At 38.7% G+C, this 21,644-nt stretch overlaps 1 protein-coding gene across 3 annotated transcripts in view; it reads left to right on the top strand.

Annotated features, from left to right (window-relative positions):
* Positions 1 to 20,906, top strand: part of TOX3 (TOX high mobility group box family member 3) — a 109,932-nt gene extending 89,026 nt beyond the window's left edge. For all 3 annotated transcript variants that reach the window (XM_054668383.1, XM_001165206.4, XM_009430782.5), the window contains exons 4-7: positions 8,354 to 8,623; positions 12,676 to 12,903; positions 14,543 to 14,623; positions 18,934 to 20,906. In XM_054668383.1, the coding sequence (XP_054524358.1) occupies positions 8,354 to 8,623; positions 12,676 to 12,903; positions 14,543 to 14,623; positions 18,934 to 19,680 (1,326 nt within the window). In that variant the 3' untranslated portion in view covers positions 19,681 to 20,906. The remainder of the gene's footprint in view (positions 1 to 8,353; positions 8,624 to 12,675; positions 12,904 to 14,542; positions 14,624 to 18,933) is intronic.
* The last annotated feature ends 738 nt before the right edge of the window (positions 20,907 to 21,644 follow it).

The raw sequence follows: 21,644 nt of genomic DNA, 5'->3' as shown, positions 1-21,644 counted from the left end.
TTTTACAGCACTTAGATTCCCACATAAGACTAACACGATGGCTCAAATATTTTTTGGAGAGGTGAGAGTTACTCTGTATGCCATTACCCCTGTTCCTTTTATTCACAGCCCTTGTCGTCCTTTGCAATGGTTTCCTTTGCTTGCTTCCCATCTGTCTCCTCCCTACCAGAATAGAAGCTCCAGGAAGGCAAGTGCTCCTTGGGTCTGTTTGGTGTCATCCCTGGGCCTGGAATATACTTGGCTTTCAATAAATATTTCATTTGTTCAATATATAAATGAATAAAAGGACAATGAAAGAACATTTACTTGTTATTAAGAGCATACTTAGACTGCTAAGTTAAAATGGAGGGGAGGGGGCTTGAAGTATCAACAGCTATAAAAAGTGGAATTGCTCTTTAAAATTTTAATTTAGGACCGAATAAAATAAGTGTGGAGTTGTCCCTTTGGTAAAACAAAGGCAGTTGCAGGGTACATGAGTAAACTACCATTAAGTGTTCATAATAAACTCTTGAAAATTTTATTTTGCCAAGAAACTATTAATTAACTTTAGGGAACACTGTTTTTTACAAAACTTTCATGGGTAGGTATGTCTGATTACAACCCTGAGAGTAGTTATTAAGTAAAAATGATCTATTTCAGTGCAGATATTTTGATGAGTATAAAGGTGGTGGTATGCAGGTCTGTAATTATCATTGGTATGCATTTGGCATTACTGTGTCAGGGTCCATTGGAGTTACAAAAGTAGTAGCTATGCATAACTATTTGATCGTTGTTAATTTGGAGATAAAATTTTAACATTGCTATAAGACATAACTAAATAATTGAACATAAAATTACTGGCCTGCCTTTCCTATTTGCAGTTAACTCTGATATTTATGAATACAGAGTAATTTTTATTGCTGATAATTGTTTAATTACTTCATTTCTCAAGAAATATTGGTTAAAAACTGGCACAGTGAAAATATATTTAGTCACACTCTAATATATTTGGGTTAGTTGCTTCTTAATTGGATGTTATGCTCTATTTTGAAAACCTAATATTGGATCGTTATGGAGAATATTTATGTGTAAGTATAGATAGAAGATGCATTAAACACATTTGCATATTAGAATTTAAAAAAATTTTAATGATGAAATCAACCCAAGTGTAAGTGCCATTGTAATAAGTATAAACAGATAATATAGAATAATAATGTATAATATTTACAATAAAATGTCAGGGTGGAAGCTTATATCTTAGATTTGCAAAAAGAAACAAAACAAAGCAAGACCATAGTATGTATAGCTATGGACTACTAATTGTGCATCACAAAGATAAATGCAGCACGGCTCCAGGCCTGAAAAAATGAGTGAAAAGGATTTAAATATGTAGAGTTTTCTCATTTAAGGAAATTAGAGCAAGTTTTATCCATTCTCTTCTCATATCCTGCTACCCTAAGACATATCTTCATATGAAGTACAAACATGATATTATACCATAGTGACTTACACAGTAAGGAAGTTTTTCACCTTTCAATTCTCTTTTAATCTTGATTAAGTCCAGGAGAAAGACTCAGTTTGGGGCTAATTAAGTCTTTCACACCTTTCTTTTGCCTTCTTAAGTTAAAGAAAGCAGAACTCAGGCCCAGAGCCTTAGGCAGGCCCCAGTATCCACACTGACTATAACAGTATTGTTTTCTTTTCCTGGTGTTTATTTGGCATTCCATTGGCCATGAATGATTTTAATTTTTCATTTATGCTAGTGATCTAAAGTTTCCTTATTAATATAACATTATTCAGATTTTAACCGTTCACTCAAATGATTAATGTTCAATAATAGACTGGGTTTCAGGCAATTTAAGAAAATGAGGGATTGCTACCCAAAATATCCATTCATTGGATTTTTCCTGTTTAAAAAAGACAAAGAGTCTCTTTCATCAGGTGGAGAGAGAGGCGAGCCTCCGCCAGGCACTCCCCTACCCCCACCAAGACATACAGAAACCAGAAGGCTTTGTTGAACACCACAGGCATGAATCATATAGGCCAATAGATAGAAGGCAGTGCCCCTCCTATTAGTGAGAGCATTGTATGAGATCCATGGCCCACCCATTCTGAGTGACCTTCTGTGACTGCAAATATTAATCTTTGGGTATTCTTCGAAACACAGATTGAGGTGGCAGGCTATACATTTATATTTAAACTAAATAGAAATGTCCGCAATTGATTTAGATGGGTTGGTTGTCCATGAGGTATGGTCAGTTAATATTTATTGCAATGAATAGTCCCACTAGATATATACCATGCTTTAAACTTTCAATGGCAGCCTTCTACACTGTGAATATAATCCAGACTTCCTAACCCAGACAATAAACCTTGTCACTTTATGGCCATGACTTGCCGTTCCAGCCTCATAGCCAGCTGTGCTCTTCCTGGCCCAGTCACACTGGACTGTCATTTCCTTATCGGCAGTATGTTTGCCCATGCCCCAGGTTTGGGTACATGTTCATCTCTGTCTGGGATGCCCTGGCTTGGTTAGTTTCTACTTCCCTTTATACCTCAGTATAGTAGGTCACCTCTTCGGGGAAGCATCCCATGATTTCCCCACCTTACACAATGAGGCCAGTCTCTCCAAGCCTATTGCATTTCACCCTTTACCTTGCCTACCCTGCACTCAGCTTTCCTGTCCACCTTTTCATTTCTCAAGCATGTCAAGATCTCTCCCACTTCAGACCTTGCACATGCTGTTCCCTCTGCGTGAGACATGCTTTTCCCTTCACTTCACAGTTGGCTTCTCCTCATCCTTCAGCATCAGCTCAAATACTATCTTTTTCGAGAGGCCTTTCCTATTGACCCAATCAAATGTAGCCATCCTTCCCCAATAACTCTTTTTTGTATAACCTATTTATTTTCTTCCCAATATTTATCACAGTTGGAATCTTGTTTATGTGGATGCTTTCTATTTTTAGGAAAAGAACATAAGCTTTGAACATTCACTACCTGCCTCCCCCAAGGAGATGATTTTTATGATATTTGTCTAATACAGTAATTTGCAAATGAAGGGGATTTTGACATTTGCTAATGTCTGTATACATTTTGGTTGTCACAGCCCGGTAGGGAAAGGGCGGCTACTGGTATCTAGTGGGTAGAGACCAGAGATGCTGCTAAATATTCCATAATGTACAGAATGCCCCTCCCCCAACAAAGGATCATCCAGACCCAAATGTCAGTACCACTCAGGTTGAGAAACTCTTATCTAATATAGCCAATTAGAAGACAAAACGAGACAAGGCAGAGAGAATGAGTTTTTCCCAAATACTGAAAAATTTAGAAACTATATAAAGGAACATTACATATAAAATGTAATTGTGAAAGGAGTTGAAAAAGCTACCAGCATTCAGCTCTTATTGTTGGTTATGATAGTGGGCAATCTCTTAGAACCCAATAGCTGCTTTGCCTTTAAATGATCACTGGTAAATCTTTCAGGACTTAATTTTTGTAAGTAAGAAGTAATATTAACAAAAGCACATTAAATTTCTCTGGGCTATATTCATAGTTATACATTTCCTTATTGTGTCATTACTACTGGGAAAAATTGTGAGCAATTTTGGTGGGAGTATATAAAAATTATTCTGGCCTATGTTATGTTGTAGTAAATTTGTTCATCCGTTCAGGATTTTGTTTAATGTGTAAAATAATCACATGGTAATTTCCTGGTTCTCAAAGATATAAGGTTTGATATATTGCCTTCTCTGGCCTGATACATAGTAGGGGCTCAGTAAATACTTTTATACTGAGCTGACATCTTTCTCTTTTTATGTGGTAGTCCTAAGATCAAGGGTAACATCTTTTAAAGGTTACTTTTATGGAAAATGATTGGAGCTGTTGAGGATCCTCAAGTTCCCCAAGGCAGTTGTTAATAATTTGTGGCCCTAAAAGGGCTTGAATTTCCAAAGAGACACTTTAGCCATTAATCGTCTTATACTATAATCTTCACTCATAGGAAGTGATTATGGGATAACTGTGAACCGTGGTGAGTGGTAGCCCATTTTGATGCATCAATTATGTGGGTCAGAGGTTACTTTAAAAATAGTCTAGAGGCCCTTGGTATCTTGTCCAGTGGGAGATGGCATCTTTTTGGATCTGAAGACTATGTGGATGACTCTAAGTTTTGGCAAGGCCTTGGCCCCACCACCAGTACTCTTCAGGAGTGGTTTCCATACTGTCACACTGCAAAAGAATCTTTTTTTTTTTTTGTAATGAAATATTATGAGGAACCTCAATTTATAAAACAAATGGAAATGGAGTTGATTTTGTTAAAGGGGGATGATGGCAGTGGAGATCCCAGAGTCTTATTCATCTCTCTCTGCCGGGACACGGCTCTACCGTGAAGATACCATGGCTCTCTAGGGCCCAGGTTTTCTGTCAAGCATTCACTAGCTAGCTTGGGGGCCTGGGGAATCATTCTTATCTAAGAATGAGTATAGTACTAGTATCTAATGCAGAAAGCAATCTAGGGGATTAAATTAGAAAGTGCATATTAAACTTAGCACAAAGGCTGGCGCATAGTAATAAACACACAGTAAAACTTCCTTTTTAGTACAGTGAACCTTGGCTGTCTATCAACAGGAGCTCCCCAGCAACAAGATCCATAATAAAGGCATAAATTGCAGATGGAATTCAGGAAGGGCTGACAAAGCCAAGGAGACATGCTTGTGTTTGGCCATGAAAGCCATCTGAAAAATGCTCTAGGTGTGGGGTGAGTCAATCGAACACCTATATGTGCAAATTTTCACAGGCATTGGAGCAAAGAGAGCAAAGTAACTCTCTGCTAATGAGAAAACTGCATAAATCAGATGATCACATTTCATGGCCATACCAGTTAACTAATTTAGTATTATACAGTCAGAATTAAAATACTTCATTTAAATGTGCCCTAGAATTTGCCTGTAGATACTTTAAAACATCTAGATTTAAATAAGATGGAAAGATTTTTAAAAAGCATTCTGGGCCGGGCGCGGTGCCTCATGCCTCTAATCCCAGCACTTTGGGAGGCCGAGGCTGGCAGATCACTTGAGGTCAGGAGTTCGAGACAAGCCTGACCAACATGGTGAAACCCCGTCTCTAGTAAAAATACAAAAATTAGCTGGGTATGGTAGTGCGTGCCTGTAATTTCAGCTACTCAGGAGGCTAAGGAAGGAGAATCACTTGAACCTGGGAGGTGGAGGTTGCAGTGAGCCGAGATGGCACCACTGCACTCCAGCCTGGGCAACAGAGCGAGACTCCATCTAAAAAAAAAAAAAAAAAAAAGCATTCTGAAAGACATATATGTAGACGAAAATTTAGAATAAGCTAGATGGCGTAATTACCAGTAGTCTGGGGGTGGAAGTTATGTCAGTGAGCAGTGGTTACACTTCAAGAGAACATGGAAGACTGAATAGATAGCTCAGATTTTCTAGGAGAAATGAGCAAATGTGGTAGAATTCCAATAAAAAAAGATAATTAGGATGAACAGATAACATAAAATCCACACAATCTGTAGAAAGACACCTGCAAGTAGAACGTAATATTGTAGGAACAATGAAGGAGAACATTGCCGGTGGTATAAGGGAGTGTGGTGTTCTGATACTTGTGACACTTTCCTCCAGGATTTCACAGTAATTATTCGGAAATTATTAAGAAATGGGAAATGTATGTATTTAATATTCTAACACTTGTTGACAGACTCTTTTAACCACTTGCATTATCTTCCTTTTTTTTCTGATTAAAGTGTTTTAGTTTTTGTTTACTTTTTTTTTCCATTTCTTTTTTTTTTATTATTATTATACTTTAAGTTTTAGGGTACATGTGCACAATGTGCAGGTTTGTTATATATGTATACACATGCCATGTTGGTGTGCTGCACCCATTAACTCGTCATTTAGCATTAGGTATATCTCCTAATGCTATCCCTCCCCATTCCCCCCACCCCACAACAATAGCAAAGACTTGGAACCAACCCAAATGTCCAACAACGATAGACTGGATTAAGAAAATGTGGCACATATACACCATGGAATACTATGCAGCCATAAAAAATGAAGAGTTCATGTCCTTTATAGGTACATGGATGAAACTGGAAACCATTGTTCTCAGCAATCTATCACAAGGACAAAAAACCAAACACCGCATGTTCTCACTCATAGGTGGGAATTGAACAATGTTTACTTTTGTATTGTGGTCACAGCTTATCAAAACGGCATACACATGTACGTAGAAAAAGTTGAAACTCTCCCCTCCTTGCCCCTCCCATTCTACCCCTTATAATGTAACCATTGTTAATGTTAGGATACACTTTTTTTTCCCAAAGAAAACAAGGCTGTCCTGTATAGTTATTTTTTAACTTGCCTTTTATGTACTGTATCTTGGGTAGGTTAGTGGTTCTCAACTGGGAGTGGTTTTGCCCCGCCTGGGGCAAAGTCTGGAGACATTTTTCATTGTCATGACTGGTACGGGGAGGGACGTTGTTAGCATCTAGTGGGAAGAGGCTGGGGATGCATCTGAGTACCTACAATATGCAGGACAAGCCCCCTCAATATGCAGGACAAGCCCCTACAATAAAAATTATCTGGTCCAAAATGTCAAGAGAGCTGAAATTGAGAAACTCTGCCCTAGGTCAATGCACATAAATCTAATTCATTATTTTTAAAAGCTTCATAACACTTTGACGTATGGGTAGACCATAATTTATTCGACTAGTTTTCTTTGATAGATCTTCTCATTGAGTGGCATTTATATATTTAATATGAAGAAACCAAATGCTCCAATTTAGTTATTTACAATTCATTCCGCTTCTTTAAAGAGCAAAAATAAGCCTTATCGGAAGGACTCAAAAAAGGAACAGTTAAGAATTCATAGGCTTGTGTATAAAATTAGATTCTGGGTCACTGTGAGTCAAGAGAATTTGGTTTCAGCAAAATCACAGACTCACTCCAAATGACATGTCTTAAAGTAAGTCATTTGAAAAACATGTCTTCATTTTTTGATTCTTTGGAATTAAAAAAAAAATAGAGAATAAGCAGTAACAACTATAAGGCCTTTCTGTATGACTACCAAGAACAGAGAAAGCTGCATTTGAAGTAACTACAATAAGTTTCAGAAAAAGCTATTTCTGATGGTCTCTACCATCTTTTTTTACGTATTTATGAAAAAATTCATTAGTACATTAAATCATGATGGATTGAACAAAAGAAAACAAAGTAAGTTTAAGTGAAAAAAGTGATATCCAATCCAAAAGACATTGAATGACTTCCAGATGCCGCTGACAATGTAATTCAGAATCGGAATGACCGTCTGCTTAACCACAGAGGATTTCACAGAAAGGGTGCCCTAAAGCAAGCAGATGTTTGCTCTGTGAAACTAAAGCTCTGTGCTTTCCTGGCCCATCCTCTGCGTGCCCTGTGCATTTCTGGGAGAATAAAATAAAGAATGGCTTCGCCTTCTCTCATAACAGCTACATGTTTGGGAAGGATGGTAAACTAATGGATGAGCCTAAATGGGTGCGGTCTCTGCTTCAGCCCTTTCCCTGCCACCAGTTTACTCAATAAGAAACAAGAGATGAAAGATTATATTTAGTTTTGCTAATTTCCTTCCTTCTTTTTTTCCTTCCTTCCTTCTTTCCTTCCTTCCTTCCCTCCCTCCCTCCTTCCCTCCCTCCCTCCCTCCCTCCCTCCCTCCCTCCTTCCTTCCTTCCTTCCTTCCTTCCTTCCTTCCTTCCTTCCTTCCTTCCCTCCCTCCCTCCCTCCCTCCTTCCTTCCTTCCTTCCTTCCTTCCTTCCCTCCCTCCCTCCCTCCCTCCCTCCCTCCCTCCTTCCTTCCTTCCTTCCTTCCTTCCTTCCTTCCCTCCCTCCCTCCCTCCCTCCCTCCTTCCTTCCTTCCTTCCTTCCTTCCCTCCCTCCCTCCCTCCCTCCCTCCCTCCCTCCCTCCTTCCTTCCTTCCTTCCTTCCTTCCTTCCTTCCCTCCCTCCCTCCCTCCCTCCCTCCCTCCTTCCTTCCTTCCTTCCTTCCTTCCTTCCTTCCTTCCCTCCCTCCCTCCCTCCCTCCCTCCCTCCCTCCTTCCTTCCTTCCTTCCTTCCTTCCTTCCTTCCTTCCTTCCACATCCACTGACAGTTCTATAATGAAATATTCTGTGCTGGATATTTGGATTTTGTGCTTCTCAACTTTCAACTTCTTGGCATGGGTCCTTATACTTAATAAATGAACGGAGACCATCATCCTGCAATAGGTCAGACCTATCAACATTGCAACAGTTCAAACCTATCTAAGGAGATGCTAACCTGATAAGTTCACTGATATCTGGAAAAGCTGAAATATTTTCCCCCTTTGTTGCTGCCTTTCTAGGATCAGAGCCACACACAAGTGTCCCAGTACCGGCAGGATCCCTCCCTGATCATGCGGTCCATCGTCCACATGACCGATGCTGCGCGTTCTGGGGTCATGCCTCCTGCCCAGCTCACCACCATCAACCAGTCTCAGCTCAGCGCCCAGTTAGGGTTGAATTTGGGAGGTGCCAGTATGCCTCACACATCTCCTTCACCTCCAGCAAGCAAATCAGCCACTCCCTCCCCTTCCAGCTCCATCAATGAAGAGGATGCTGATGAAGCCAACAGAGTAAGTTAGAACTGCCTTAGTGTGTAACCTGCCAGAGAATATGGGATTACCCCATGCTGTTTGAATTTCATTCATGGTGTTACCTTGTTTGTCTTCATGGATTTGGAGTAGCATTTAAATGTATGATGGTTTGTTGTTTTTCTTCACTCTTTCATTTATTTTCTGTAGAAAGTATATTGGACTGGAAATTGAGAGATCTGGCTTCTCCTACTATAGCTGTAAGGCATTGGACATGTTATTTAATTCTTGTAGGCCCAATTTTTCTAATCTGCAAAAGGAAGGCTTGGACTCCCTGCTACAAATTTCCAGAAATTCTAGACATTCCAGAAATTCTAAACTGCTCTGGTTCTAAGTTAATGTCCATGTGAGCAAGTTTCATCCAGTGTGTTGGTCAAGCTGCTGCCACATTTGACAGCCTTGCGGCTTCAGTGATGTTTATCGCTGAGTTCATCCTCATCATCTTACATTTTTGCCTTTGTCATGGGAAATGTATAATTTGAAATGATACGAAGTTTGAAATAAAAACTGTGTTCCAGTATGACTTTTCCAAATGCTTAGAATAATGAAAAAGAGTACTGTAATCGTACATAATTACTCATTAGTCACTCATTAATTATGTGCTGTATACCTACTCTGTGCTTGGCATTTTGTTTGGTTCTTGTGATAGAAAGATTTATAAGAGAATTACTGCTAATGAGATTCCCCTTTGGGGATGAATAGCAATGTTTAAAACTAGCTCCAGATGTGATTAGTGATATAATTGATGTATCTGTGTGCTGAGATTCTAATCGATTCTGCTTGGGAGAGTGATTTGAGGAAGACTTTACTGAGAAAGTGATATTTGAATTAGGTCTAAGAGGATGAATAAAAGTTTGTGAGGCAGAAGACAGAGGCCAGCATTTTGGTGGGGGGCTAGTGAGGAACAGTGGAAGTACATGCTATTTATGGGTATAGTGAAGTTCGATATGGGGGAAGAGAGAAATAGAAGTTGAAGAACGAAATGGCTTAAATGTGGTGGTCTTTCTTCTGTTGGTAGCTGAGAGCTGATTAATTATTTGCATCGAGGAATGGCATAAGTAATTTATGCTTTAGAGAGACAACTTTGGCTATATATAGAATGCCTTATAAAGGGAGGGACCAAAGAAAAGGAAATTAATTAGAAGACTCTTTTGTTATGTTTCCTTTCATCAAGGGAGGGAATGAACAGAAGGTACCAGATTAGCAGGCATTTTAGGAGTGAAAATCATAAAGATTTTAAGGATTTGGTGATCCAGTGGAATTTGAAGAAGAGACAAATTGGGTTTTAGTTTGAGAGCCAGAATGGCTATCAGCAAATGAGAGGAGCAACCCACAAAGAGAGGAGTGTTCTCCCCCAAGGGGAACATGAGAGTTTGGGATGTTAGAGTTGAATTTGACGTGCTTACATTGGAGTCTAGAACTCAGTCATGGGAACTGGAACTATAGATTTTGGGACCATCAGCACATGGATGAGAAGATGTGAAAGTAATCAGGACTTCTCAGAGAGTATTAAGGAGCAAGTCAAGGACAGAACCCTGAGCATCATCTATTTCTAAGTAGCAAAAGAAAGAAGAGGAGCTAGAGAAGATTAAGAGTGATGAGGAACAGAGGAGGGAGGTTCAAGTGATGCTGCAGAAATTGAAGGGGTTTCAAGATGAAGGGTTTATTCTATAACATCATGTTAGCACCCCCATTGGGCCCAGGAATGGTAAATGCACTGACAGTCTTCTCACAGTCACAGAACTTCAGTCCAGAGGATTGAGAAGTAATGGTTAAAGACTCTTGAGGGATATGATCAGATGGGGTTAGGTAACAGCTTAGCCATTACAGTTGAGAGGGATTCCTTTCCCTCCAATCACACATCCGCTGATCTTCATACTTGCCACTGTACCAAACTGAAATTGTCATGTCTTAAAGAGGACCTCTTATGGGACTCCTAGCTTGCTCCATTTTAAGCGAGGGTCTAGGTTTTGTGTAAAGGCAATACAGCCAATGTATCTTCATTGAACCTTAGCTGAGAAAGGAAGATTAAAACTATCATTGATTATGTCTCTTTGGGGTAAATCTTTTTCTCCAGTTTTCTGTCTCAACCCTTTTAAGTCAATGACACAAAAATTTCCTTAGGAGAATTAATTCTGAATTTTTGTTTAAAATGTGAGACTCCACATTTCTTGTTTATTCTTAAAAAGTAATAATGATTAGGGCACATCATGGTTATCCAAGAAAGGCGTCAAAGGTGGTCGACATTTGAATATTGTTTTACAGAGAATGAAATTGAACTCCTCTTATTTGGAAAAAAAGCTCCTCTGGAAAGTAATAGCATCTTGCCATTGGTCAGGGTACTGTGGCACTAACAGTGCCAGATTTTCTTCCAGGAGAAGAATATAGTTGTTTGACTCAACTAGAAAAATATGTGTGTCTGTATATAGTTTTTCTTGTTTAAATAATGTTTTTCATTGAAGGAAAACTTGGCTCCAGGTGAAGCTCTAACTGAAAGGCATCTGACTCTCTTGGAAATTCACATTCATTAAGTAGAATTAAACAAGTGTCACTTATTTTGAAAATTTAGAAAAAAGACTATGGGCTCTAGAGAATTATTGAATCAATTGTGTGAGTTATGAAAGATGGCATTTTGGAGGAGAAGTGAGATATGACTTAAAACCATCTGAAGCTTGTAAACTACTCAGATAAAGTGTGGATACTGTTATCACTTAAATAGTGCAAACAGTAGGCTCACCTAGAGGTAGGCCAGTGGTTTCTTAACACTTTGAGTGTTCAGAGCTCTCTAAGAAAAGTTCCTTATCCGTTTCCCCCCTAAGAATTTTAGTAAATGGTAAAAATTTAGTGAAAGTTCCAAGTGACCCTCATTTAGAAAGTAAATAATACTCTAGGAAAATTTGAATTAGAATTCAAGCCATTAAAAGCCTATCTGTTAGTAACTTGAATCTATCTTAGTTGATCTTGCCCAAGGCTGGCTTTGAAAACAGATTTTGTCAAACATTGCAGGATTCTTGATGAAGTTAACTGCAAAATTATCTTCGAAATTGTAATCTAGGGGAATAAAACAAGGTTTACAAATCATTTCCCTGCTTCTCTGATAAGTATGTTAAATGATCAGTGAACTTAGATGGTGGTAGCTGGTGAGTATGGAGCTTAGTCATCTTTAAATTGGGAAACTATACCCATATCAGTTTGTGGTTCTGATCTCTCAGAGTTCATATGGTCAATGTGTGTGAGTCTCTATGGAGTATTCTTGTGAGCAGGGTTACTTGCCATAAATAACAAACATCTTCTTTTTAGTCTTCTTAGTGATTTTTAAGTATCAACTATTGCTCTTTTTTTTACACGTTTTTAATTTTACGGAGAGTATCAATTTCCCTTTTATCTCCACTTAAAGTAGTTTTGACATCTTTACATTTGCTGTTAATCTTCAGAAAATTATTTTTAGAAAATAAAGATGACCTTTTCCTAATGCTGCAAGTATAGAAATTGGAGCTAATTTCCATTTGAATTTCTGGAGAGCCATTAGCACAGTAACATTCTGGTAAAATTAAAAAATCAGCCTCAAAAAAAAAATCAATTCAGGCAGATCACACATATGGCATGTGACTATGGCTAGGGACCTCATTTAAAATATTTGAATATGATCAACATCCTGAATATTATTTAGGTTTTACTTCTAAAACCTCTGAAGATATAAAATATTTTGCTGATGTATGTATGTGTAGTATAGCATATATATAGCATTGCCTGGTACAGAGTGTTCTGTTTTTCATTACTCATAATTGCTATTTAGAGCATATGTTGGGAACGTATTGAAGATACTTCTGGGTCTCATTAATCGATGTTCTAAATGCTAATCTCTGCTGTCTGGTTAACTCCAAGCAAGTTTACCCCTCCCCCGCTTTTGGTGGTGATTCATCTGTTGATGATGCCTAACAAAACCTTCAAAGAACAATTATGGATCTGAGTTAAGTCTTGTTGCATTCTCTGCAAGTACATTCTAGGCAGTGAATTTTCTTCCTGCTTTGCAGGCCATTGGAGAGAAAAGAGCTGCTCCAGACTCTGGCAAGAAGCCCAAGACTCCAAAGAAAAAGAAAAAGAAAGATCCCAATGAGCCACAGAAGCCAGTGTCAGCATATGCCCTGTTTTTCAGAGACACACAGGCTGCAATTAAAGGTCAAAACCCTAATGCAACCTTTGGAGAGGTCTCAAAAATTGTAGCATCTATGTGGGACAGCCTTGGAGAAGAACAAAAGCAGGTGAGACAAAGACCCATCAAGGCTCCATAAATAAACCTCATGATCATTTAAAATATTCCTCACACCTTTTCCGAGTGCATGTGTTCACTTAATATGATTGCTTCTTTTGAAATCCTTTTCTAAGCAATGGAATTTAAAAACCCAGACATATAAATCTAAACAACTCTCCAGTTATATTGATTTCTCTGTCAGCTTATGGGTGCATGTTCAGAACCCATTCAGAGGAAGGTTGGAAGAAATCCAGGCAGTATCCTGCAAGCATAAACTTTTGATGATAATCTTTTCATTTTAAATAATGTGGAATTTTTTCCCCTTTGTTCAAAAAGGGCACTACAAAGGGATTAGGTCCATCCCGCTTGCCTTTCCATTGATCATCTTTCTGAACCCGTGTGCTGTCCTGGTGGGTTTCCAAACTTTGAAGCTGCCTCTGCGTGTCTCATTATTGTCACCGGGCATTTGAAATGTTATTCCAAGTTCATTTTAAAGCAAGGCAGTATGAGAGGTATTCAGAAATTAGCCATGCTTGTGGGAGATACTTCCTTGGGGGCTTCGTCTCCTCTCCTTCCCCTTGCAACTCCTCCACACAAATGAAGGGAAGAATGGGTTCCTTGGGGGTCGATCCCCCCCTTACTCCTTGCATGAAACTCCAATTACCATTAAAAGAAGTTAACTTTTACATATCCACAGAAGAATAGATCAATCCCTATGAGTGATAAAATAGAATAATTGTTTTCAAGAATGAAGAGTGGAAAGTCCTTGATTTTGTTTACAAATCATGAACTTATTTCAGGAACTCATTCCTAGAAGCTTGTTTTGTTGGGAAGGTGCAACATTAGAAATTTCTTGTTAGTTTGCACTGAGTTTATTACTGTAGATAGCAGACTGATTTTCTGTCCCAGAAATATAATTCTGAGGGACTGGAAAAGTGCTGCACCTAACTTTTAAACTCTGGAGAGAAAGATGCATGTTGATTGAACACCCAGCCATCAGACCACTTAAGAAAAGGAGAAGCCCAAATCATGTTTAGTATGCTGGAATTTTATTTATGTAACTCAGTGGGGTCACTAATGGAAATCTCCTAGCTTGGATGATTTCTGACTTTTAATTTTGCTCCAAAAGAAAACCAACATTGAAATGCTTTGCTCTTTTCTCTTCTGTCTTCATCATTCTACCTGTTGTTTTTATCCTCTTGTTTGGTATAGTTTAGAAAGGTATCTGAGGGAAAGAAGACATTGATGGAGAAACTCATTACTTTCTCTAAAGTAAGCCATTTGCAGGAAAGCTTATTCTTCTTGCTACCTTATTTATTGCCTTAGCATGAGGTTGTCAGCTGTTCTCAAGAAAAAGTGATTCTCAAGTAATCTGTATTGCATCCAGAAATCTTTTTCTTATTTGTGATAGTAAATATAAAAATTGTGCTCCAGTGAGGGTGGCAGGGTTCTGTTTTGTTTTAATATCCGTGTGTGTGTGTATGTGTGTGTGTGTGTGTGTGTGTGCACGCGCTAACATTTAAAAATCAAAGCCAAGGAGACCAACCTTTTTATGTGAGTTGTGTTTATGTGACCTAATTTGTGCAGCAGTTATTTTATAGCTGAGAATTTATATGCTAAAGGTGGTGCTAATTGTGGTCTTTTAATAGGTATATAAAAGGAAAACAGAAGCTGCCAAAAAAGAATACCTGAAGGCCCTGGCGGCATACAGGGCCAGCCTCGTTTCTAAGGTAAACCTGGGCAGGGGCGGCCAGGCTCCAAAATAGTTACAGCATGGAAAACAGCCCTCAAGCATTGAAAACATACTTGTAGCTCCCCTAAAAGTTGATGGAAAGGCATCTTGAACAACTTGTAAACTTAGGCGTTTCCATTAGAGATTACCCAAGTGATGATCTGAAAATATGAGTTAATTTAAGCAGCCGAGTCTAAGTTGTTTCTGAAAGATTTCCCTGATCTTTATATATGTGTATGTAGCTATATACATAAATTTTAAATAGGCTCTTATGCTTTCTTCTGGTCAGGGATTGGGACCTGTGCTAATGTCCTCTGTTTAAACTGGGAGGTATGTTTGTCACACATTTTTGGACATCATATTATAAATTCTTCTGTGGTTATATTATTACAATAGGGGGGCATTGCATTTTTGACCAAACTGTTCCATATCATATAAATAAATAAACCTCATGATCATTTAAAATGAAATTATACTCCAAGTACTAAACAAAACCTACATGTATTATATAGAGAGTATACAGTGGACCCTGGTGTGTTATAAAATATCCCAATATCCCAAGCAAATGTCACTCTAGCAAATGAATCCAAAGGAATATGAGCTAATACATTATATTAACATTTAATTAGCTTTTTCTCTTGCCTTTCTAGATTTTAGAGGTTTTGGAAAGGATAATTTGATCTAATATATTTTTGCTCTAGATAAATTTTTTCTGACAAGTAGGGATACAATTTCATTGTCACTGTTGCTGTCTCAAGTACAACCTGGGGTCTCAAAGCCATTTAAAAAGGGTTCATTCCTTTTTTTCTCTTTTCACCTGAGTTGCTTCTTCTTTATATTATCTGTATTAAGTATTTGTATCAAGATCTACCATTTGCAGCTGCTCAGAATCAGATCAACAGAGGTCCTCCTCTCTTTATTGACAGCTATTAGGACACTTCCCACTTCATTAGATAGATAAAACATTTATCAGGTCAATAGCAAAACCTCTTTCTCAGACTCTGGAAGACACATTCTGGAAGATATACTGATGTTGTACTCAGACTTGCACATTGGCAGAAAACAGCTGACTGTGTGGGCTGCAGATGTTAAGAATTAAAGTATAGTTGGTTAACTAGATGGAGTGAAGTGAATAGAGTAACAGTGTGCATGTACTTCTTAAGTGGATCATTTATTCATTCATTTATCCAGAGCAGGTATAGGTGATTTTGTGCATTAAAGCATGAATAATTGACCGTATATGGATTTATACCAAGATCCGGTATCTCAAAAGGCATTCAGGGAATATTAACCATGATTGGGCTCATGAAGCCTGTGACTGACTTAGAGGGGATAACTTAAAACTTACACATTGCATACTAGAATCAGGATTCAGAAATACTTCCAGGTGGAATTCAATGACACCAAAAAAGAGAAAAAAAATCAATAGGATAGAATTTAGAAGGAATAAATTTAAAATACTAGGGTTTGGTTTGTTTGTTTTTTAATTCAGTAAATGCACTTTGAGAGGATCCTAAATCTCTATTCAAAGAACTGTGAGGCAACTAATATAGTCCTTTAGGTATAAGTTTAGAATAATTTCAGCCTGAACCCAAACTGTGAAGTAGCTGCTAATATAGTGATCGCACAGGAAGCAGCATTGAATTGTACAGTGATTATTAGACCGCTTCTAAAGAATTGGTTCTGTTTTGGATCCCACAGTTTAAAGAGAGATGACAATCAATTGATGTCTCTCTAGAGCATTGCCTCCATGATAGTGAGGACTGAAAATCACATCATGTTAGAATAACTGAAAGAATCAGGGAGGCAAGGACTTGGAGGCATATGATCTTAGTCCTCAAATATAAGGGCCGTTATATAAGGGAAATGAAGTCGATCTTTGTGCCCAAGAGAGGAGAACTCATCCAAGGGGTGAGCTTACAGGGAGTGAGAGTTCAGCCCCAGCATCAGAAATATCAATAGGGTTGCATCATATACACATTTAACTTATGCCTCTGCACGCAGAGCCTCAGACCTCCCCCCTTAAGATACGACTCTGCTATCACTTTTAATCTTTACAATAACCAAAGAAATTCATGGAAGCTTACTATTAAGCCATAAAGGAACAAGAAGGCAGGCAAGGAAGAACTCTGTGCAATCATCCACCCATCTCCATTTACCGTTAAGGCAGCATCTTAAAGGCACAATAGTGCAACTGAGCTGCCCAGGTGTTGAAATACAGACTTTCTTTGTGTTTCTTTCTTTAAGACAGCTTGTTAATTTTTAACTACTAGAGTATATAAGAATTATGTACATGTTTATTGTGTGTATTCAACTTTATGGGTGATTTAATGGTTTTTTGAAGACAAATTTGAATATTTATAGGCTGCTTCTTACCCTAAGACCTTAGAACATGACGGTTCAGGAACATGCAGCCCCACTGAGTTTTGTAATGTGGAGAGCTGCCCACTGAAGGGGAGTGCCTTATAATGATGACATGTGTTCAAACAGAAAACATCAGAGATGGCTTTTCCTACACTGGATGACTCTCTATATGAGGTTACATCTCAGTTTCTTTCCAACAGCAGGATTTTATAAATCGGAGTCATAAAAATTTAGAAATATAAAATTATTGAAGATAATGGATGGCTGCTTGATGTCTCCTAGGTGCCCCTACAACACACCCCCAAAAACATCCTAATCAAATGAAAAATACAAGGAAAAAATCGTCTCTGGAATGAATCATTCCAATCACTGTTGCATTAGTGGAAGAATTTCTTTTTGTAGAGGCAGTGAAGTGTTTTTAGTACAAAATGTAATAGATAGTTTCTCTCTATGTTCAGCCCTAGATCTGCTGTTTATCTTTTAACAGGTGATTTGGTCCCATGAAGTTGAACATTTTCCCCTTATCTATGACTCCTTTGATAAATTCTAGAAATCTTCAAAAATAGTTGATGAACTAAAACATTTCTAAAATTGTGAAAACTTCAATTTGGTATCTCTGAGGAAACCAATAATGGTTTTCTTATACTTGAGTGAACCTTGTTATAAATAATCACACAACACAGGGCTTTCAAGTATTCCAGTGGCCATTTTCTGGTAATAGTAACTGTTAACTAATAAAAATAGCTAATATTTATTGCTTCCTATGGACCAGGCGCTTTCCTAAATGCTTAACATGTGAGTTCATTTAATTCTCACAACCTCTGCACAAGAAAAATACCATATAACCTGGCCAGGGGTAGTGGCTCACGCCTGTAATCACAGCACTTTGGGAGGCCGAGGTGGGCAGATCACGAGGTCAGGAGATCGAGACCATCCTGGCTAACATGGTAAAACCCTGTCTCTACTAAAAAATACAAAAAAATTAGCTGGGTGTGGTGGTGGGCGCCTGTAGTGCCAGCTACTTGGGAGGCTGAGGCAGGAGAATGGCACAAACCCAGGAGGCAGAGGTTGCAGTGAGCTGAGATCGCACTGCTGCACTCCAGCCTGGGTGACAGAGAGAGACTCCACCTCAAAAAAAAAAAAAAAAAAAAAAGAAAGAAAGAAAGAAAGAAAAATACCATATAACCCAATGTTTCAGATAAGGAAACAGGAAGAGATGAGTAAATTAACTTGCCCAATGTCACAAAGTTGTTAAGTCAGAGAACTGCATTTGAACTCAGGCAGCCTGTACTCTGTTGTCTTTAAACATATGGTACTCAATGGTAAAGTCGTTAGTACAGACTTAAATGCAGAAGAATTGTTGCTCTTAAATATGTGTATCGGTTATCTTTTGCCACAATAGTGCTGTGTAACAACCATGCCCAAAGCTCAATGATGTGATATAAGATGAGCATTTATCCTCAGAGAGTGCCAGTTAGCTGGCTGGTTCTTCAGATCTAGGCCAGGATTGGTAGAACCAGCTAGTCTTGCTTTTCTGTCTGGGGTCAGCTTGCATGTTGGAGGGGGCTGGACTCATTCACATTGATCACAGTTGGCTGGCTGGCAGTGAACTGACTCTTGAGGGGGGTAATTGGGCCACATGTCTGTCATCATGCACATGGCAGGGGCAGGCTTGAAGCCTCATCTTGGAACTGGAGCAGTATCACTGTCATCACATTCTGTTAGCCAAAGCAAAGGCACAAGAGCAGCCCAGACTCAAGGAGGTAGAGGATTTGACTCCACCTCTGGGAGGAGTGAAAAAGTCACGAGACAAAGAGTACAGATACAGGAGGGCATGAATAATGGTGGCCGTTAAAAAAATCAATTTATAATATCTAAAAATGCTTAAATATTTTAAATACTTATGTGTTGTAACAGTCTGGAATTTTCTCCCCCAAAATGCAGGCTGCTGCTGAGTCAGCAGAAGCCCAGACCATCCGTTCTGTTCAGCAGACCCTGGCGTCGACCAATCTAACATCCTCTCTCCTTCTCAACACTCCACTGTCTCAACATGGAACAGTGTCAGCATCACCTCAGACTCTCCAGCAATCCCTCCCTAGGTCAATCGCTCCCAAACCCTTAACCATGAGACTCCCCATGAACCAGATTGTCACATCAGTCACCATTGCAGCCAACATGCCCTCGAACATTGGGGCTCCACTGATAAGCTCCATGGGAACGACCATGGTTGGCTCAGCACCCTCCACCCAAGTGAGTCCTTCGGTGCAAACCCAGCAGCATCAGATGCAATTGCAGCAGCAGCAGCAGCAGCAGCAACAACAACAGATGCAACAGATGCAGCAGCAGCAACTCCAGCAGCACCAAATGCATCAGCAAATCCAGCAGCAGATGCAGCAGCAGCATTTCCAGCACCACATGCAGCAGCACCTGCAGCAGCAGCAGCAGCATCTCCAGCAGCAAATTAATCAACAGCAGCTGCAGCAGCAGCTGCAGCAGCGCCTCCAGCTGCAGCAGCTGCAACACATGCAGCACCAGTCTCAGCCTTCTCCTCGGCAGCACTCCCCCGTCGCCTCTCAGATAACATCCCCCATCCCTGCCATCGGGAGCCCCCAGCCAGCCTCTCAGCAGCACCATTCGCAAATACAGTCTCAGACACAGACTCAAGTATTATCGCAGGTCAGTATTTTCTGAAGACGCATGTGGCAGATGGATTTGCGTATACCGAGGAGAGTGGCATAGGAGGGAAAAGCATATGTGGCTGAAACCTGTAAGTTGGTGTTGGTTATGCAGACATGTGTAACAGATCAAACGGTCCTCTCAAGTGTCTATTAGATAGGCAATAAGAACTGCAGTGTAGCTGAGTAACATCTTTTAGCTGACTATAAATCACTTTGTTTTTAAACAAGAAAAGCTGTGCTCTTTTATGTGATGCCTTTTTTATTTATTCAGGCTATACCTACAATATGTGAATCAAACTGTTTAATGAATCCTGGGACATACTGATGACTATAAACTGGCCTCTCTGAGTCATAGAAAAATGGCCTTATTTCTCCAGAAGTGAGTAAACCACACTTCCAGGCTATCTGAACTTCTGAAGCCCTAAAAATAAAAAGCACAGTTGTAACTACCTGAAATATGAAGATCCAGTTTCATACAAACATTTGTATGACGTGAATAGTTGATGGCATTTTTTTGTCATGAAAAAAATAGTGTAAATCACAGACTTTTGCCAAAGCTCTTATTTTTTTTTCCTAAATCTCTCCAGAAAAAAAATGCAAGTGATTAAATTCAATTATTGACTAATTTCCACTTTTTATCCATGACTTCTCCAAATCAAACCACAGTATATGTTGTAACAATATCTATGACCACTGTTAGCCCATTATATTCATTCCAATTAGAAGAAAAGAAATGTGAATATTATATTCCGTGTTTTGAGTGAGAAGTTTCGAAAAATAAAAACACTGTATTTTTAAAAGGGAAATGCACTTAAATGAAAACAGTTATTACAAAAGTTAAGATTTAAAAAGAAAAAGCAAGAGTTTTTATTATGATGTAATACCAGTAGAATATTTAAAAGGCACACCACATCTGAATAATCAATGTAAATATTTTCTTTCAAAGTTGTAAGTTTTCATATCATGTGCTGTAAAGTTTTCCTAAATGAGGCTTTAACGTAAACACTGGTGACATAAACCATTCATTGCTATGTTGCTTATTGTGTTTTTATGCTGTTTTATACTTTTTTATGAGTTATGATAGCAGCAATTAAGTTGTTTGTATTTTGCTTAACTAAAACAAAAATGCTTTTATCTTGCTATAGAATAAACACATTTCAGTAAAAACTGTGGACTGTATTTTGATGCAACAACAAAGAAACTGTTCACTTTTCAAATAAAATGATATGTCAGATTTCATTTTTGGTTCCTTGAATACATGTAAGATGGGGAAATATGCCACATACCAAGTTTCATTTTAGCCCAATCATCATCTTCCATTTTTCAATTGGAAATATATTTATGGCCAAGAATATGCATTGCATAGCCTGAAATGAAGATCCTTGAAAAAACCAAAACAACGCATTGGAAATATTTGTGTAATTGTCTTTTTTTTTTTTTTTAAGATGCAAGTACAAGGTAAGTATAGAGAAAAAAGTAATCGCTTTTTTGAGGGAGCTAGAACTAGCTGGGTATTGTAATGTTATTGTGATTAAAATAGATGGTGAATGCTAATTCTTAAGCCAAAATAATTATTTCGGTGCCCATTTATTCCCCCCTTTTCTTGCTCTGTAGCGGTTCCTCTTTGAGAGCAGTGTGACCACTATCCCCAGTTGTCTTGCATGATTAATTACAGCATCTGTCCTGTCAGAAGCTATAATGAAGAGGTCTTGATAAAAATTGCAAATTACCACTGGCAACAGTCTTAAACTGCTTATGATAAAATGAAAATTAAAAACAGCAAGTGTCAACCCTGACCAGAATCCTAATCTGGAAAGAATGAGGGTGTGCGTGGTGCGCTCCACAGCTACTATGTGCAAGACATTCAAAAATAATGGAATATGGATCCCTCAAAGTTGTTGTATTTCAGAGAATATTTACTGTATGTTGTGGGTTATGAATAATGAATTCAGCTTTCAATATTTCATAATCCTCTCC

Source organism: Pan troglodytes, chromosome 18 (genome assembly GCF_028858775.2).
Source record: "Pan troglodytes isolate AG18354 chromosome 18, NHGRI_mPanTro3-v2.0_pri, whole genome shotgun sequence".
Classification (NCBI taxonomy): Eukaryota; Metazoa; Chordata; class Mammalia; order Primates; family Hominidae; genus Pan; species Pan troglodytes.
This window is presented reverse-complemented; position numbering and strand designations above follow the sequence as displayed.